The sequence below is a fragment of the Thalassophryne amazonica genome, chromosome 1 (assembly GCF_902500255.1).
Source record: "Thalassophryne amazonica chromosome 1, fThaAma1.1, whole genome shotgun sequence".
Taxonomy (NCBI): domain Eukaryota; kingdom Metazoa; phylum Chordata; class Actinopteri; order Batrachoidiformes; family Batrachoididae; genus Thalassophryne; species Thalassophryne amazonica.
In genome coordinates, this window is record NC_047103.1 from 9683482 (window position 1) to 9700036 (window position 16555).

General features: G+C 41.1%; 2 protein-coding genes across 6 annotated transcripts in view; one reads left to right on the plus strand and one right to left on the minus strand.

The window, feature by feature from the left end:
• Window positions 1-2480, minus strand: part of pip4k2aa (phosphatidylinositol-5-phosphate 4-kinase, type II, alpha a) — a 90912-nt gene extending 88432 nt beyond the window's left edge. For 3 of the 5 annotated variants that reach the window (XM_034161945.1, XM_034161806.1, XM_034161878.1), the window contains exon 1: window positions 1596-2480. In XM_034161945.1, the coding sequence (XP_034017836.1) occupies window positions 1596-1736 (141 nt within the window). In that variant the 5' untranslated portion in view covers window positions 1737-2480. The remainder of the gene's footprint in view (window positions 1-1595) is intronic. The other 2 variants (XM_034161727.1, XM_034162021.1) reach the window with 2 other exon arrangements.
• armc3 (armadillo repeat containing 3) overlaps window positions 1911-16555 on the plus strand; it is a 58746-nt gene continuing 44101 nt past the window's right edge. Inside the window, 8 exon segments of the mRNA XM_034182328.1 lie at window positions 1911-2030; window positions 11373-11397; window positions 11400-11482; window positions 11825-12156; window positions 12364-12428; window positions 12531-12553; window positions 12555-12710; window positions 16337-16531. Of these exon segments, the coding sequence (XP_034038219.1) occupies window positions 1911-2030; window positions 11373-11397; window positions 11400-11482; window positions 11825-12156; window positions 12364-12428; window positions 12531-12553; window positions 12555-12710; window positions 16337-16531 (999 nt within the window).

A 16555-nucleotide genomic window follows, 5' to 3' on the forward strand; every position in this document is an offset into this window, starting at 1 on the left:
GACCCACATTTACTCATGAAGACTCTCAAAAACACAACATGACAAGTCAATCAAAGCTTTCCTGGTGATGTGAACTCGGGTTGTCACTTTGAAATAAGCTGCAGGCGACTATCATTCATGCTTTTGGACCAGTGAGCAGTCACCAACTTTTTTTTTTAAGTCAGCATAATTTTTCATGTCAGACAAAAAGAAGAAATGTTTGACACCGTGAGCAAAAGCAAGTCCTTCAGCTCAACAATTAGCCCTGTCTGGGAAGGTAGTTGAGTGGTTAAGGAGCTAGCATGCCAATATGCAGACCTGGGTTTGAATCCCACGCATGCTACCTGTCTGTGTCCTTGGACAAGGCACTTAATTTTTTTTTTTTTACTTTCTTTTCTTGACAGGGAAAATGCAGTAAACATGATTTCTTATGAAATATAAAAACAGATGCCACACATGCATGTTTCCAGCCACAGCTAATTTGCAACCCCTGTCCCTGGTTAGGCTTTCATGATTTAAACAGAAAGATTAAGAGCTAAGTTAAAACAAAAAAGAATATAAACATATTAAGACAAAAGCAATAACACGAAACAGATAAGAGGACGTTACGATAGTACAATGACATATTTAACAGTCAATGTTCATTTTTTACTTTGGTAGTGGGATAACAAGTTTTCTTCCATCATATGTGCTTCACATAACTGAAGAAACAGAAGAGCTGAACAGATGCAAGTGATATATTGAAAGATTTGATTTCTTTGGCTACAATGTGCTGGATAATGTTTAGTGAGTTAGCTGCCATTTCACGGAATGGTGGCAAATGCTGAATCCAGAATTGAGAAACATTTCCCGAGTTACTGAGTCGGAATTCCAACTTCTAGTGGTGTTTACTTCAACTCTCAGACACAGATGTAAATTCAGAGTTCCCAGTTTCCATCAAATGCAGCAACTTGTTGCAAATCATCATTGTAACACCCTTTCACTGTCACAAAACATGAAGCAACACAACCATCTGTCAGCCCAATAATGTTACCGAATCAGTTTTTATTAAATAAAGGTGTATACATACTTGTTCCAACTTTAAATTGATCATAAAACCTGTCTAATGCTGTAGGAAATGTAACAAAATAGGCTTAATATCCATATCTGCTACAGCTTGGAAGCAGGGAAGTAAGAATTATAGGGGCATTAGTTTGACATTCTAAAACATTTTCAATTTTATTGTCGGTCAGAATTTCAATCATAATCCTCCTTGAGGAGAGAGTTGTGACTCCTTAGAGTTTTCAACTCGAATATGCTGCTGTGAAGAAGAGAAGTAAATCCTATACACTCCAAGGACACAAATGACTGGAGTCAAACCCAAGACGTCTATATATTGGTAATACAACTCTTATCCCACAGAGCCAGCTGTTGTGATCAACCAGTGATAAGTCCATAAAAACTCATGATCCGATCAATATACGGCAATGTGTCACTAAAGACAAACCGCATGACGCCCTGCATCTACGGGCACAAACTAATGATATGCTGCGTGCATCAGATCTGTCAGCTGTGACAACACAAAGGAAGGCTTAACGCATCAAAGGGTCGAGGGGACAGAAAGAGCTGTGACTCACCGAATGGTTGATTCCCCACATCAGCACGCTGAGCAGAGGATCGCTGGCACGGAACAGCTTGACTTTCTGAGCCACGAAGTGTTTCTTCTTGGTCTTGGTTTTGCTCGCAATAGATGCGGCGATGCTGCTGGCTGAAGCCATCTTCTGAAGCGTGTCTGTGCGCTAGCAGTGTCCCCCGTCTGAAGCTGGCGCAGCGGACACCAGCTCACGACCCGCCGCTGCTCATTTAGCCAAATGCCCCGCTTCCTTTATTTCACCCACCGTCCCGTACCGACTACCCCGATAAGCGCTTGTATTCTGTACGGGGGAATTACGATGAATACTGCTGCCGTCCTGCTCCTGACAGTCCGGCGCGTGCCCCAGCCGACATCCCCTCCTCCCCGCTTGACTCGCCCGGAGCTCCGCACCTCTGCGACGGGCTCTCACTGGGCTAGCGTTAGCATAGCTACAGCCCCGACTCGCAGGAACGACGCTTCCTGTAAAATTAATAAGCGAAGAGAAGCGCCGCGTCAAACTGGGACTGGAAATTAGTTGCCACTCACTCTTAAAACGAAGTGGTTAAAAATGATGCCGCACGGAGCAGGGAACTCAATGCTAACGTTAGCCGCTAACCTTCCACCCCCGACACCACCGCAGCATCAGCTAGCTGTCGTTAGCCTACTAGGCTAGCGAGCTAAGCTGAAAGCAAAAGGGGCTCAGCCCTCCACCTACGCTTCTGTAGTCAGTCCATAAAAATGACAGCATCGCATAGCGTCATTCTCTCCGGTCTGCATTCCAAAGCAGAAGAGCGGACAATCAGACGCAGTTGTGAGTGACTGCAACGGTGCGGACTGTCAGTGACAGCGCGCTGAGCTCGGCGGAGGGGAGGCGGCTGCTGCTGCGCTGCTGCTGCGCCTCCTTCGCCCGCCGCCAGTCACACTTTTTGATTTTTTAAAAGAGCTTCTGACAGCTATTTTAGAGCCTGTCTTATATTTGCGGTTTTTTATATCAAAATATAAAACAGCAGTTTTTCTGTTTTATATTTCGATTTTTTTTCCTCCATTGCATAAGCGGCTCCAGGGTGGAGTTTTATAGGGCTGAACCCCCCCGTCCAATCATCCCAGATATTAGTAACCCCACCATAACCCCATGAGAAATTGTTTTTTTTTTTCCATTCCAAATCCCTCATTTTGTCTGAATGATCGCGTCAGTCAAGGATGGGGGCATGTGAAGATGCCACAGTTTATTTATTTATTTATTTTTTCTAATTGGTGAGGTCAGGTACACAGTCACTTCTAGCAAAGTGGCAATCTAAATGTTATCATTCGTACTTCCATGACTGGCCGCTCAATGAAAACACTTTTGGGCTGCAGCTGGTTTGGTTTTATCTCTAACTTGCTGATAGCTCTCGTTGCCTGGTACGATGAGATTTATGCACTAAGCTGACCTGAAATAAACCATTGTACATTAAATTGACTTTATGATGAGTCTGACACCCTTGAAAAGTGACCAACCTACATCTATTTGTGCTGAGTTCGGAGATGTTTTCACTAACCAAAAATGGCACCAGAGGTTGCTGGGGTACTGCCCCACCCTTGAGAATAGCTTGCGATAGCTATTTTAGAGTCTTATATTTGTCTTTATTGCTGCTTTATATCATCATACATTTGTTTTATGTTTTATATTAATACATATCTTTTTCCCATTTTCAGGTACACAGGCTGCTCTAGGGTTTGGGTTGATAAGGCTGGATACCCCCCATATCAGCAGCCCTACCACAACCTTATGAGGAAACTGATATTTCTCCCATTCAAATCCTGTTTTCATCCTTAGTGTTTCCACCATGATATTGTTTGATTTATCCTGTCAAGTGAAGTCATGGGAGCATTTCATTTCTTTTTTTTTCAGATGCATAGGTGGTTCTAGGGTGGGGCTTGGTCAGGCTGTAACCCCTCCAGGATATCAGCAGCTGCCTCATCATAACCCTATGAGAAAATTGATTTTCCATTCAAATCCTGCTTTCATCCTTAGTTTGTTCATACTGCCTGATTTATCTTGTCAATGCTGCATGTCACTGCATCCACGACACTGCAGAACTGCCTTGGGTCCTGGATGGCAACCACCCAGGCAGACAACCGGTCCATCCCCACCTCTCAAATATAACCATTTATCTGCCACAGCCAGGTGAAATGTGTGCACCCCACTTGTGTCCTCTACACTCAGGCGCCTGCGTGCTGGATCATGCACAGAGAAACGGCCCCATGTCCAAAATGTCAAATCTGACAGTCTCTCACAATGCAAGTGATGCTCCCTCATCTCCTGTTTCAGTCTAAAGTTAGTCTCTCCATGCACTGTGCACGTGTGCAGTGATGGTGATGCACTGAGTTCACTTGTTTATTGATGCCATATCCCCCCCCCCATCACTTCCTGCTTTGCTGTTGAAATAGTTGCACGTACTCCTAAGCAGTCTTAACTCACATTGCGTTGTCCGGTAGACTTTTTTTTTTTTTTTTTTTTTTTGCACAATTCTTTTTAAATATGTTCAAACATGATGTGTTTCTATTATTGGCATTCAACACTTTAAAACATCCATAAGCACAGATCTCATTATGATCTATTCTGAGAAGCTGTGAAGATGCAAAATTTATTTGATTCATTGTTTGACTGATTTTTTGATGTGGTTGAAACGATCGTCAGTTGGGACCGGAAGCAGTTCTGAGAGGTGGTGGATGCTGCAACGTGCAAAACCGGCACATGCGCCCAGAACATGATCTAACCTATTATTTTGCAGATTCCATCCAAATCTTATTATAGGTTTGATGTCTGAGAATGTGGCTGAGGAATGTCACAAAAACCCTGTCAGGTGCATTGATCAGTCACAGATGTGTGGTGTAAAAGCTGCACAGTGACGGTCTCCTGCAGCATCGCGGTAAAGTCACTGCAGGTCATCGGTGCAGTTTTGCGTTGGCGCTGCAGCGTCAGTGCCCCCGGAGCAGAAGGGCTTGCTGTGCTGATGTGGTGAATTTCATTTGCTAATTATTAAAGCATTATTAATTATTAAGCGTCGTGAGCCTGCACAGTGCATAAATGAATATTGATTTATGCGTGTTCACAGCACCGCTGGTGCTCATTCTCCTGCCAAGCACAGGGGTCGACAGCGGTTTCCTTCAGTAGTTTCTCAGAAATTAACTTGTTTTTGTCTGCAACACTTTTAGCATGCAGTATAATTAAAGTTCCATGTTTGGTTTTTTTTTAGGGGAGGAAGTTCACATTAATAAACTAGAAGATCCCTCAGGGTAGATCCCATTTAATATGAAAAAGGAGGGTCATCAAAATCAAAATAATCAGGATATGCCATATCACCTCCCCATCCCCACAGATCAGTAATACAAAGTGTGGTGGATCACCATAAATATGAATGAAACTGGTCAACTGGTTCTACAAGGATGGCAGTGACAATATCTTGAATATCTCGCTTTAACCTTCAGCTTGACCCCAAGGTCACCATAATCGAAACAATCAAACAACAAAAACAAGGGATCACCCAAACAGACTTACTTAATCTGCTTCCGTTTGGCGCTTTGATTTCACTGTTTTTGATTTTACTGTTTCATACAGTAAAAACTACACATTATATATCTGGCTGTCACCATTTGTTGTTTGTTATATTGTATGTCTGACTACAGGTCTTTCTTGAGAAGAGACTCTGTATCTCAATGAAACTATACCTCTGTAAATAATTGATAAATAAATTAAAAATAAAAAAGAGAAACAAATACAAAAATAATCTCAAATTAACAACGAATTAAAAAAACAAATGGAAAATTTCTGAGACACTTTAATCGTCACCAAAATTTAATTTTTTTCTTGTATTTTGAACAACGCCCGTCTCCCCTAGCGTAGAAAACGACAAAACTGCCAAAATCTCTCGAAACAGTAACCAAACCACTCGATACGCGCTACGAAACACTGCTTCGACACTCCAGTCTCACGAAGGGATCAAAACGCTTCGAATCTTCGTCGCCGTTAGCAACCAGACGCTTTAAACGGAGAACCAGAACTGCGACTTTTTAGACTCAAAAAGAGGACAGAAAGAAAAGAAAGGACGTCCCTTTTATCAAAATAAAGGTGGGTTTTAAATTCCTAACATTTTCCGCAGCGATAGCCAACTTTAAGCTACAAACTTTTAAGTTGACGTCATTGGAATGTGAACACAGAACATGAAGTTTTCCAATAGATCCGGCTGGTTTTGCTTTTTAAACCTCTGGGAAGGACATAAAAGACAACCAAGATTAAATCTGCTGCCATCTAAACAAGACTAGCGCGGTGCATAAATATTTGGACCTCCACATGCCAGATCATTTGGTGTGGTCCTTCTTATTTTTAACAGACTAAAAAGTAATTTGCTGTGTGTTATTTTCAATATTTCAACTACAGAGTTGTTTTAAGTGCTGCACTTGGAATCTGTTGCTGTTAACGGTTAGAATGCGGTCCAAAGAGTTGTCACTGCCAACGAAGTTTGGTTGAAAACTCTAAACGCAGCCATCAGAGAGCTCGACCCACTTTACTGTCACTGTAGTCAGCCAAACCAAGAACACCCTCCAGGAAATAAGTTTGTCTTTGTCAAAGTCAACCAAGGGTGCAATTTAGAACTAGAAATTGGGGGGTACAAAGTGCGAGGCCGCAGGGCCGAAGCCCATAGGCCGGGGTCAACGGTTTCTAGATAAGCTCAGATGCATTCTGAGCATCCAGAACAGTAATTTTAATGTTTTGAGAAGACCATAAAGCAAGCCCGGTGCCAGAAAAAAAAATATTAAGGGGGCGATGAGTTTATCAAAGGGGGGGGGGTCGTCCCCCCCCCCCCCCCAAAAAAAATGCGCACCTGAGGAGAGTGCCTCTGAGCATGCGTAATGAATTGGGTGCGCTCCTGGAAAGCTCATGTATTTGGCTACACCGTTGTAAGAGACTAAGAGTAAAAAGTGATGACTATTTTTTTAATCATTATTTGAACGTATAGTACCCCTCGGTCGAGTGATCGGCATACCACAAAACCAAACCAACAACTGATCTGAGAAAACGACATGGACAGTAGATTAACCCCACATACAGCCCTCCATCACAAGCGCAAACACAGCGCAGTTGGGCATGTGCGCCACTCCATGGCACAGAGCCCAACTACGCATGCAGTCCCAAAGTTCTTCTGAAAAACTGGAGCGATCTGAATCTGTTGGATGAATATGGGTGTGTGTGGAGGACAATTCACCCGTTCACAATGTGACAGAACTTACCGATGCGCTGTTACGCGCAATAGCGCACAACAACACGGAACACTATTCTTGACCGTGCGTAATGGTTCCTGATTATTCTCCAGCAACACGTGCCATTAATCGTAACGTGTGGTAACAGGTTGCAGCAGTTCCTGAGGACACCTGACACTGAGAATTGTGTTGTTGCGTGCTATTGCGCATAACAGCGCATTGTTAAGTTCTGTCACGTTGTGGATGAGCTGAATTGTTTCCACACCCACACACCCTATTCATCCAACCGAATTCAGATCGCTCCAGTTTTTCAGAAGAACTTTGTGACGCATGCGTAGTTGGGCTCTGTGCCATGGAGTGGTGCAGAGAGGAAGAGGAGGACAGAGCCAGATGTGTGGCTTCATGCGGGTCTCGTCTCGCGCATTTTCCCCAAACATCAGGCACATGCAGCAGGTGGAATACCTGCAGGAGCGCGCTGAAGAGACTGAAATTAGACTTTTAGCCGACTAGGTGTCAAGCAATCAAACTGAATGGGGTGCAGCAGGGTTTAATTGTGCACGCGCTTCTTCCTCCGCCGGACTGGAGTAGGTGCAGAGATGTCTGGCTGCACGTGAGTCTCCTCTGGTTCAGACTCGTTCTCCTGCTCATCGGTTACAAACAGCAGGTGGAACACCTGCAGGAGCGTCCTGAGGAGCTTCAGCAGGAACCGTGGAACGACACTTGGAGCCGAGTTTAATTGTGCCCACGTGACAGAAAACTGATTCATCGTGGCGCTCAGTGAAATGTGACGCCGAGTTACAAGTCGTGTCAAAACTTGACAGTTTCCGTGTCACTCGTAATAACGTGTGGACAGTTTGGGCTGCAAGACCATCACAGGAACCACTACAAACGCTGTCACATTCTATTAAGGATCACTACTCATCAAGACGGATCAATACACTCAGCTGCGACCTCCACGAGGGAGACGAAATGAGGGTGGTGTGTGACATTTGTGGAAGATTTTTGACAGGCAAAACATGCTCCACAAATAACAAGAATATCACGCACTAAACGCACTATTAAGAAACCTATTCAGATGCGTTAACGTCACATTAAGAATGTCAGGAATGTGTCACGAATGACTGAAAAATGACATTCGAAACGCGTCTTGCTTATGTGTAAACACAAGCATTAACACCCTCCCCAAGTGAGTCGTGCAACATGATCTGCCTTTTGCTTGGTGGACTTGACGAATCCCAGGAACTCCAGCTCTGACACTGCTTGAATAAATCGAGGCATGCTTTAATCGTCCACTTGACATAATCGCTGGACTCAGGATCCTTGCCCTCTGCCGCACTGACAAGCGGCACCCTCAACCTATCAATCGCTTGAACACAGACACACGCCATATCCGTTTGTTTTAAAATTAATTACTTTAGTTCATTAATTTGGTTTATTTGTTAAATACGGTGATATTATGAATAACTGATATTTTGCTATATTTTCCAGTATTTCTTTTCTTTTTCTTTTATTTTTGATAACTCTCACATCCGCGGGGGGGTTTGGGGGCGTCCCACGTGGCACGGGTCTGCCATAAAGTGGACACCATTTGACTTGTGCAATTTGAAACTGTGGATATAAGTACTTTATTCTGAGAATAGCAGGCATTGATTTTATTAACATCTTGGTGTAAATAAGGTATCACCACATGTGTAGAACACAAAAAGAATGATAGGTTAAGTTTTCATAAACAAACAACTGCAGTGGGGTAAAATGTATTCATAAATATGAAGAACAGGCTCTTAATAATTATTACTGTATTACTATACTGTATTTTTTTTTCCTCAAGATTTGTTTTTGCATAAGTTTGAAAAAACAACAGATCATAAGTTTAGGATAAATTACTTATGAATTTAATTTTCAAAGTGGCACTAATGACAACACTCATACTGAACATAATTTCGCTTGCATAGACTGATTTTGGAGATCAGCAATAATTGCAGATGGGCTTTCTGAGGTCCCCAGATAGCTTTTCTGATTTCCTTTTCTAACTTTCAGAATTTAGTAAATTAGCATATGGTCCATTGATACTTATGTGTAGACACTAGTCCCTAGAGTTCATAGGTTTCACATCTGGGCAAATGCAGTCCCCGAAAATTCTGAATGTGACAAACAAGAAACAGGTGTTGTAAACAAGTCAGTGCTGCTAAAAATACAAACTTGCAGAAACAAGATACTATTCTGACATGGTTTTTGCACATAAGACTGACATGGTTTGCACATAAGACTGGCATAGCATGTTTCAAGTACACACATATATGTCAGAAGGTGGGGGGAGACATACCGTATTCTGTCCCCCCGGTTGAAAAGGTGGGGGGGACATGTCCCCCCTATCCCCACCAAATTGCGCCCATGAGTCAACAACAATGAGAAAAATAGCTAGAGCAAATACGTCGTGTTTGCTGTAATATGTAAACTACTGTGAAGCGCCAAAACATGCATTAATGTCTGTCTGTCTGATTTACTGTGTAGACCCTCATAATGATGGCTGTATCAATGTCCAATTATTAACTCATAGTAACTCGAGCTTCATTTTATATTTTTGAAGTGGCAGCTAATTTTAAAAGGACACTAAAATGCTGATGTTAATGTTGGGGTTGCAGTGTAGAATTTTATTTTATTTATTTTATTTTTTTGCTGTGGGACCAGAAAAATAGACATGTGCACAATTTATTGAAGCACAAATCTGTCGGAAAAAAGAAAAAAAAAACTACTACTTCAAATGTGCAGTTTGTATTCATATTGCTGTACTTGTACAGTTGTTTATGTCATGCGTTTATTTTTTTCTTTGGTCTACTGTGCAGTTTCATAGAAAAAATCTAATATATTTAATTTACTGGTTTAAAATGCTTTAATTATTATTTTCAAAAGTACAACAGTTTTATACTGTATATACAGTAGGTTCTTCTGTAAAGCTATTTACATTTGTACTGCATTTTCTTTACGGAGTTGTTCTGGTAACCACATCTGCTTTTTTTCCCTCATAACATATTTTTGTCATTTATTTTTACAGCGCGTCAAAAAAGCGTGGGGATCTTTGAAAGAGAATTAAGGCCCATAGAAAGTGGGGTTTCTTTTTTTTTTGAGTGGGATGGGGGGGGAGAGTACTTGGAAAAAGGGACTTGATATCATGTTCCTTGGCAACAACCACCTTGATGAACTATGCTGGAAGGAGGAAAACTAATCACTGAGAAATTCTTTAGATTTTATAAAGACAGAAAATCTGGCTGTAGATTTAACACTGTAAGTAGAAGTGCAACATTCTTTTATTGCCCCACAATAATTAGATATTATCAGTGATAACAGTGTAGGAATGTATAATCAGTGTTATCAGTGAATGCTCTTAGAAATACAGTCTTCATTTGCAGTTCATATTTAGGTTACGTAATGGAAAGAAAGAGAAGAAAGAGGCTGAAACTAATCCAAGGAAGAGGTAAGAATTATTTTAATAAAAAGCACAGAATGAAAAAAATGTAGATTTCCAAGTTCCTGAAATGAATAATATGTATTCACAGAAACCAATCTTTATCACTTCAAAGCTGACTGTACGACATGATTTTTGTACATCCAGTCTGTCTGTTAGCAGGATTACATCAAAACTACTGCACGGATTTTGACAAAATTTTCACCAAAGATAGATATGAGGCCATGGAAGACCCTATTAAATTTTGGAGTAGATCTGGATCCGGTCCAGATTCTGGATCAAGTTTCACTTTATATAGGCTTTGAGGGATTACTGTTAGCAGAATTATGTCAAAACCTACTGCACAGATTTTGACAAAATTTTCAACACAGATACATTTTAGGTCATGGAAGATGCCATTAAATTTTGGAGTTGATCCGGATCCAGATTCTGGATCAAGTTTCACTTTATATAGGCTTGAAGGGTTACTGTTAGCAGGCTTACGTCAAAACTACTGCACAGATTTTGATGAAATTTCAACACAAGATACATATTAGGCCATGGAAAACTCCATTTAACTTTGGAGGTGATCCGGATCTGAATCGGGATTCTGGATCAAGACTTCACTTATTATACAGTTTGAAGCATTACGTCAAAACTACGTCACAGATTCTCACCATATTTTCACTATGGATACATATTAGGTCATGGAAGACCATTAAATTTTGGAGGTGATCCGGATCTGGATTTCTGGATCAAGATTTCACCTTATATAGGCTTTGAAGCGTTACTGTTAGCAGATTACGTCAAAACTACTGCATGGCTTTTGACAAAATTTTCAACACATGTACATATTAGGCCATGGAAAACTCACTGAATTTGGAGGTGATGTGGATCTGGATCCTGATTCTGGATCAAGTTGAACTTTATATAGTCCTTTGAAGGATTACGTCAACACTACTTCATGGATTCTCACAAATTTGCACCACAGATAGATATTAGGGCAGGGAAGACTCTATTAAATTTTGGAGGTGATCCGGATCCGGATTGGTGGACATCAGAATCTCTGATTGCTCTTGGTTTTACCTGTCGTCACAGTTTGAAACACTGAGAGTCGAGACTAAAGTCCAAACACAGCAGTACTGCTATTGAGATCCTCAGAGGAGGAGATCCTCATCAGATCATGTGAGGCAATCTACAGATTGCTTTAAAAGGTACCCACACCCGACTAATCACAAATGTTTATTTACATATTTGTTTTTTTCCAGAATAAATGATATCCTGTTTCATTGTGTTCATCAGAGTTTCCACATTTACTGTTATATAAAATGCCACAGTAATATAATTACACATCCTTCTAATTATTAGATCTTACATCTTTATTAGATATTTCATACTAAATTAACTCACTGTAGATTCTGGTTGTCAGTTAATATCGGCCATATTAACTAGGTTAACTAGATAATTGGCTTTTTATTCACTCTAGTGTCCCAAGGGTGAATAAAAAGTCTGGAGGTCACAGAGCGTTCTCTTATTGTGCCGCTAATTAGCGGTTAGCGGAACTATGCCCACAATGTATGTCGGCCTCTGCTTATTTTTGCCATTATCAAACTTTTATTTTACAGAATAATAATTGCAATAATGAAAGGACCAACCAGGATCTCAGCGGTGAATCCTGCAGACTGTTGGTTCAGATTCAGGCTTATCATCTGGTCTGGAACACGCTTTACTACTTTTGTCGCTCCCTGTTGTCAGGAGAGGAGAACAACATTTCTCTGCTGGGACTCGGGGCTCTGGAGCCTCTTTATCAGCTCATCAGTCACAACAAACAGAGGATCAGACGCAATGCCTTCATGGTGCTGGGTACCATGGCAACCACTGGGTGTGTACATCAATGCAGTGTTTTAGACGCTTCCTGTCAAATAGATGTCAGGGGTCAAGATCAAAGTTCTGATGGTGTGTAGACTTTTTGACTGGCTGCCAGTTTAGTTTTTCTTAACAGATGACAGACTGACTACTTAATAGATGGTTTTCAATAAATTGTGACTTCTGTTTTGTGGAACAACTGCAACATTTTTTTTTTGAAAGGGGATGTCAGCAATGCTTTGAAAAAGACAATGTTATTCCATCCATCATCAGCAAACTGTCACAGAAGTGAGCTGCAGTTTTTTTTTCCCCAGACACAAACTAGAACAATACTTTGGCAGGTTGTTCTCTTTCCTCATGAATTAATTGAATGCATTCTTTCCTGCTTAAGAGGACACAGTTGTCCTTTGAGTTTGCCACCTGTGTCTGGCCTGTCTGTCAAAGGATATTGTCTGCAGTGCCCAGATCTACGACAACCAGGGCTGCTGCCTCTAATCCGTCTCTTGTCCTGCCCCAGATCCAGAATGGTCCAAAAGAACGCACATCGAAGTCATCATAAACATGGTTCAGGTGACTCATATTAAATCATTTACAAAAGGTCATGGATGAGAAAATGGTATCTGACATCTTGCGTTGCAGTTTAATCCATAAATATTTGGATATTATCTACCTCAGTTAAAGTAAACCGAAAATGAAGAAGACATACACACTCAAAGTTTACACCCAAGTCAGTTTGGTGGTTGCGGACCACTGATGCTTTTTCATATTTGACTCAGAGGCCTGTTTTTTGGACTTTCATGTTTATCATCTTCAGTGTTCTCGGTTTGGTTTTAATATAGGTTTAGTAATCTTTCTGAACTTTACACAAATATAGTACTAGTTTTCCCTTTCGTGTACGCATCCATGATCAGGACTGTGAAAGGGAAATTGGCTATGAATCTACAAAGATGACTTCTTCAACATGTTTGTGTTTAAAACCAAGCAGCAAGCTTCACTGGCCTCAGATGAAGCCTGACCGGAAGAAGAGAAAGTTGCAGTTCCTTGACTGCCCACTTGAGGCTGGCTCGAAAACAGAGCACATTCTCATAGGAGTCCATGTTAAAATGTCCAACTTAAGAGCAGAAATAAATAAGTTTACAGCCTGATACAAAACATGGTTTTGATCTCTATTGACAGTTTCCTCTTTCATGACAACTGTACAGGTAGTGATTGTTTTTTTTTTTTCTAGCTTCTTAGTTTTTAAGCCATTTTAAAGCTGTAAAGTTTTGTATAATTGTGGGCGTGGTCATTTTGAGTGATAGTGGCTAAGACCAGTGACTCTGCCTCACGTAGCCCCTCACCGTAAGTCAGAGTCCGCTTGATGGAGCTGCTAGCTGTTGTGAAGGCTGTGTCGTTTCATTGGAGTATTTTGTTACAAGCACCTGTAATAAATGGCTTGTCGTTTGGTGAAACATCCTAGTGGATCTTCTGAGATGATCTCTGCTGCAGTGTTCTTGCTGAGGGAAATTTTCCTACTATTTAATATTGTATGCTAATGGTGCTAGCCCTTTTAGTAGCTATCAGTGGCCTGATCTGTTCAGCCCCTTTAATCCGTGATTACTGAGAAAACAAGTGGCTCATAAGGTTTAATGCCCACACCAAAGCAAATTGTTAGAGAACCATGGCGCAGTCCCCAAAATATGATTTAACAAACACCCAAATTGAGGTTAGCCTGTTAGCTTAGGTGGTTAGAGTAAAAAAGAGGGATGTGTTAAGGCTCCTTTCACCTCCAGCTTCCTGTATGTTCCACCTCTTTATGGGTTAATGAGTTCATGTCACGTAGCACATCAGTGCTGCTGCTGCTGCCAACATGGTGACACCCACCCACCCACTTCACATCGGCTGTACTGGGCCTCTATCGAAAACCACCATATATACAGTCTGTGATTTAAACCTAAATGATAGTTGACTCACTTCACAATGATACATCCAGTTTGAAGAGGTCATATTCTGTATAATTATTTTTAGACATTACTTACTTACATGATTACATATTGAAGCTTGTCAAAGTCATGTAATTCTGTGTCTGTACATATTGATGTTATCCTGCAATCAAAATTACATCAGCATAAGAAAACAGAAACTTAACATACTTATACAACCCCTGGCAAAAATTATGGAATCACTGGCCTCGGAGGATGTTCATTCAGTTGTTTAATTTTGTAGAAAAAAAGCAGATCACAGACATGACACAAAACTAAAGTCATTTCAAATGGCAACTTTCTGGCTTTAAGAAACACTATAAGAAATCAGGAAAAAAATTGTGGCAGTCAGTAACGGTTACTTTTTTAGACCAAGCAGAGGGAAAAAAATATGGACTCACTCAATTCTGAGGAATAAATTATGGAATCACCTGTAAATTTTCATCCCCAAAACTAACACCTGCATCATATCACATCTGCTCGTTAGTCTGCATCTAAAAAGGAGTGATCACACCTTGGAGAGCTGTTGCACCAAGTGGACTGACATGAATCATGGCTCCAACACGAGAGATGTCAATTGAAACAAAGGAGAGGATTATCAAACTCTTAAAAGAGGGTAAATCATCACGCAATGTTGCAAAAGATGTTGGTTGTTCACAGTCAGCTGTGTCTAAACTCTGGACCAAATACAGACATGGGAAGGTTGTTAAAGGCAAACATACTGGTAGACCAAGGAAGACATCAAAGCATCAAGACAGAAAACTTAAAGCAATATGTCTCAAAAATCGAAAACGCACAACAAAACAAATGAGGAATGAATGGGAGGAAACTGGAGTCAACGTCTGTGACCGAACTGTAAGAAACCGCCTAAAGGAAATGGGATTTACATACAGAAAAGCTAAACGAAAGCCATCATTAACACCTAAACAGAAAAAAAACAAGGTTACAATGGGCTAAGGAAAAGCAATCGTGGACTGTGGATGACTGGATGAAAGTCATATTCAGTGATGAATCTCGAATCTGCATTGGGCAAGGTGATGATGCTGGAACTTTTGTTTGGTGCCGTTCCAATGAGATTTATAAAGATGACTGCCTGAAGAGAACATGTAAATTTCCACAGTCATTGATGATATGGGGCTGCATGTCAGGTAAAGGCACTGGGGAGATGGCTGTCATTACATCATCAATAAATGCACAGGTTTACTTTGCTATTTTGGACACTTTTCTTATCCCATCAATTGAAAGGATGTTTGGGGATGATGAAATTATTTTTCAAGATGATAATGCATCTTGCCATAGAGCAAAAACTGTGAAAACATTCCTTGCAAAAAGACACATAGGGTCAATGTCATGGTCTGCAAATAGTCCGGCTCTGAATCCAATTGAAAATCTTTGGTGGAAGTTGAAGAAAATGGTCCATGACAAGGCTCCAACCTGCAAAGCTGATCTGGCAACAGCAATCAGAGAAAGTTTGGAGCCAGATTGATGAAGAGTACTGTTTGTCACTCATTAAGTCCATGCCTCAGAGACTGCAAGCTGTTGTAAAAGCCAGAGGTGGTGCAACAAAATACTAGTGATGTGTTGGAGTGTTCTTTTGCTTTTCATGATTCCATAATTTATTCCTCAGAATTGAGTGAGTCCATATTTTTGTCCCTCTGCTTGGTCTAAAAAAGTAACCGTTACTGGATGCCACAATTTTTTTTCCTGATTTCTTATAGTGTTTCTTAAAGCCAGAAAGTTGCCATTTGAAATGACTTTAGTTTTGTGTCATGTCTGTGATCTGCTTTTTTCTACAAAATTAAACAACTGAATGAACATCCTCCGAGGCCGGTGATTCCATAATTTTTGCCAGGGGTTAGGTCACATAGACAGTTTTCTGAAGCATACTGTGAAAGCAGCCCAAAGGTTTTTTTTTTTCCAAACAAATGAATGGAATGTTCTGTTGTGAGGGTGCATTATTCAGCAGACCTGAAACCAAAGGAGCACTACTGAGGTAATCCTGACATCATAACAGCCTGAGATCAGGCAAGAACTGAAGGCAGCTGCAGTGGAAGCCTGACCAACCCCTTAAAACAAGCAACCACACACAAAAGTGCTGTAACTCTTCCATCTGAGTTTAAAGCTTTTTTATAATTATCCAGCTTCTCTCGTGTGTGTGTGTGTGTGTGTGTGTGTGTGTGTGTGTGTGTGTGTGTGTGTGTGTGTGTGTGTGTGTGTGTGTGTGTGTGTGTGCAGGACTACAAAAGCCAGCTTGTGGTACCAGATTTGGGAGGGACTCCTCTGCTCCTGGGTTTGTTGAAGTCAGATTATCCTGTCATTCAGCAGTTGGCCCTGAAGACACTGGAGAACATCACTGTTCATAAAGGTGCACAAACCACATTCAGGGAAGAGCAAGGGTTTGAGAAGATAATGGACATCCTCAGCAACAAGGCAGGTGGAAGCTCAGCTTCTGAA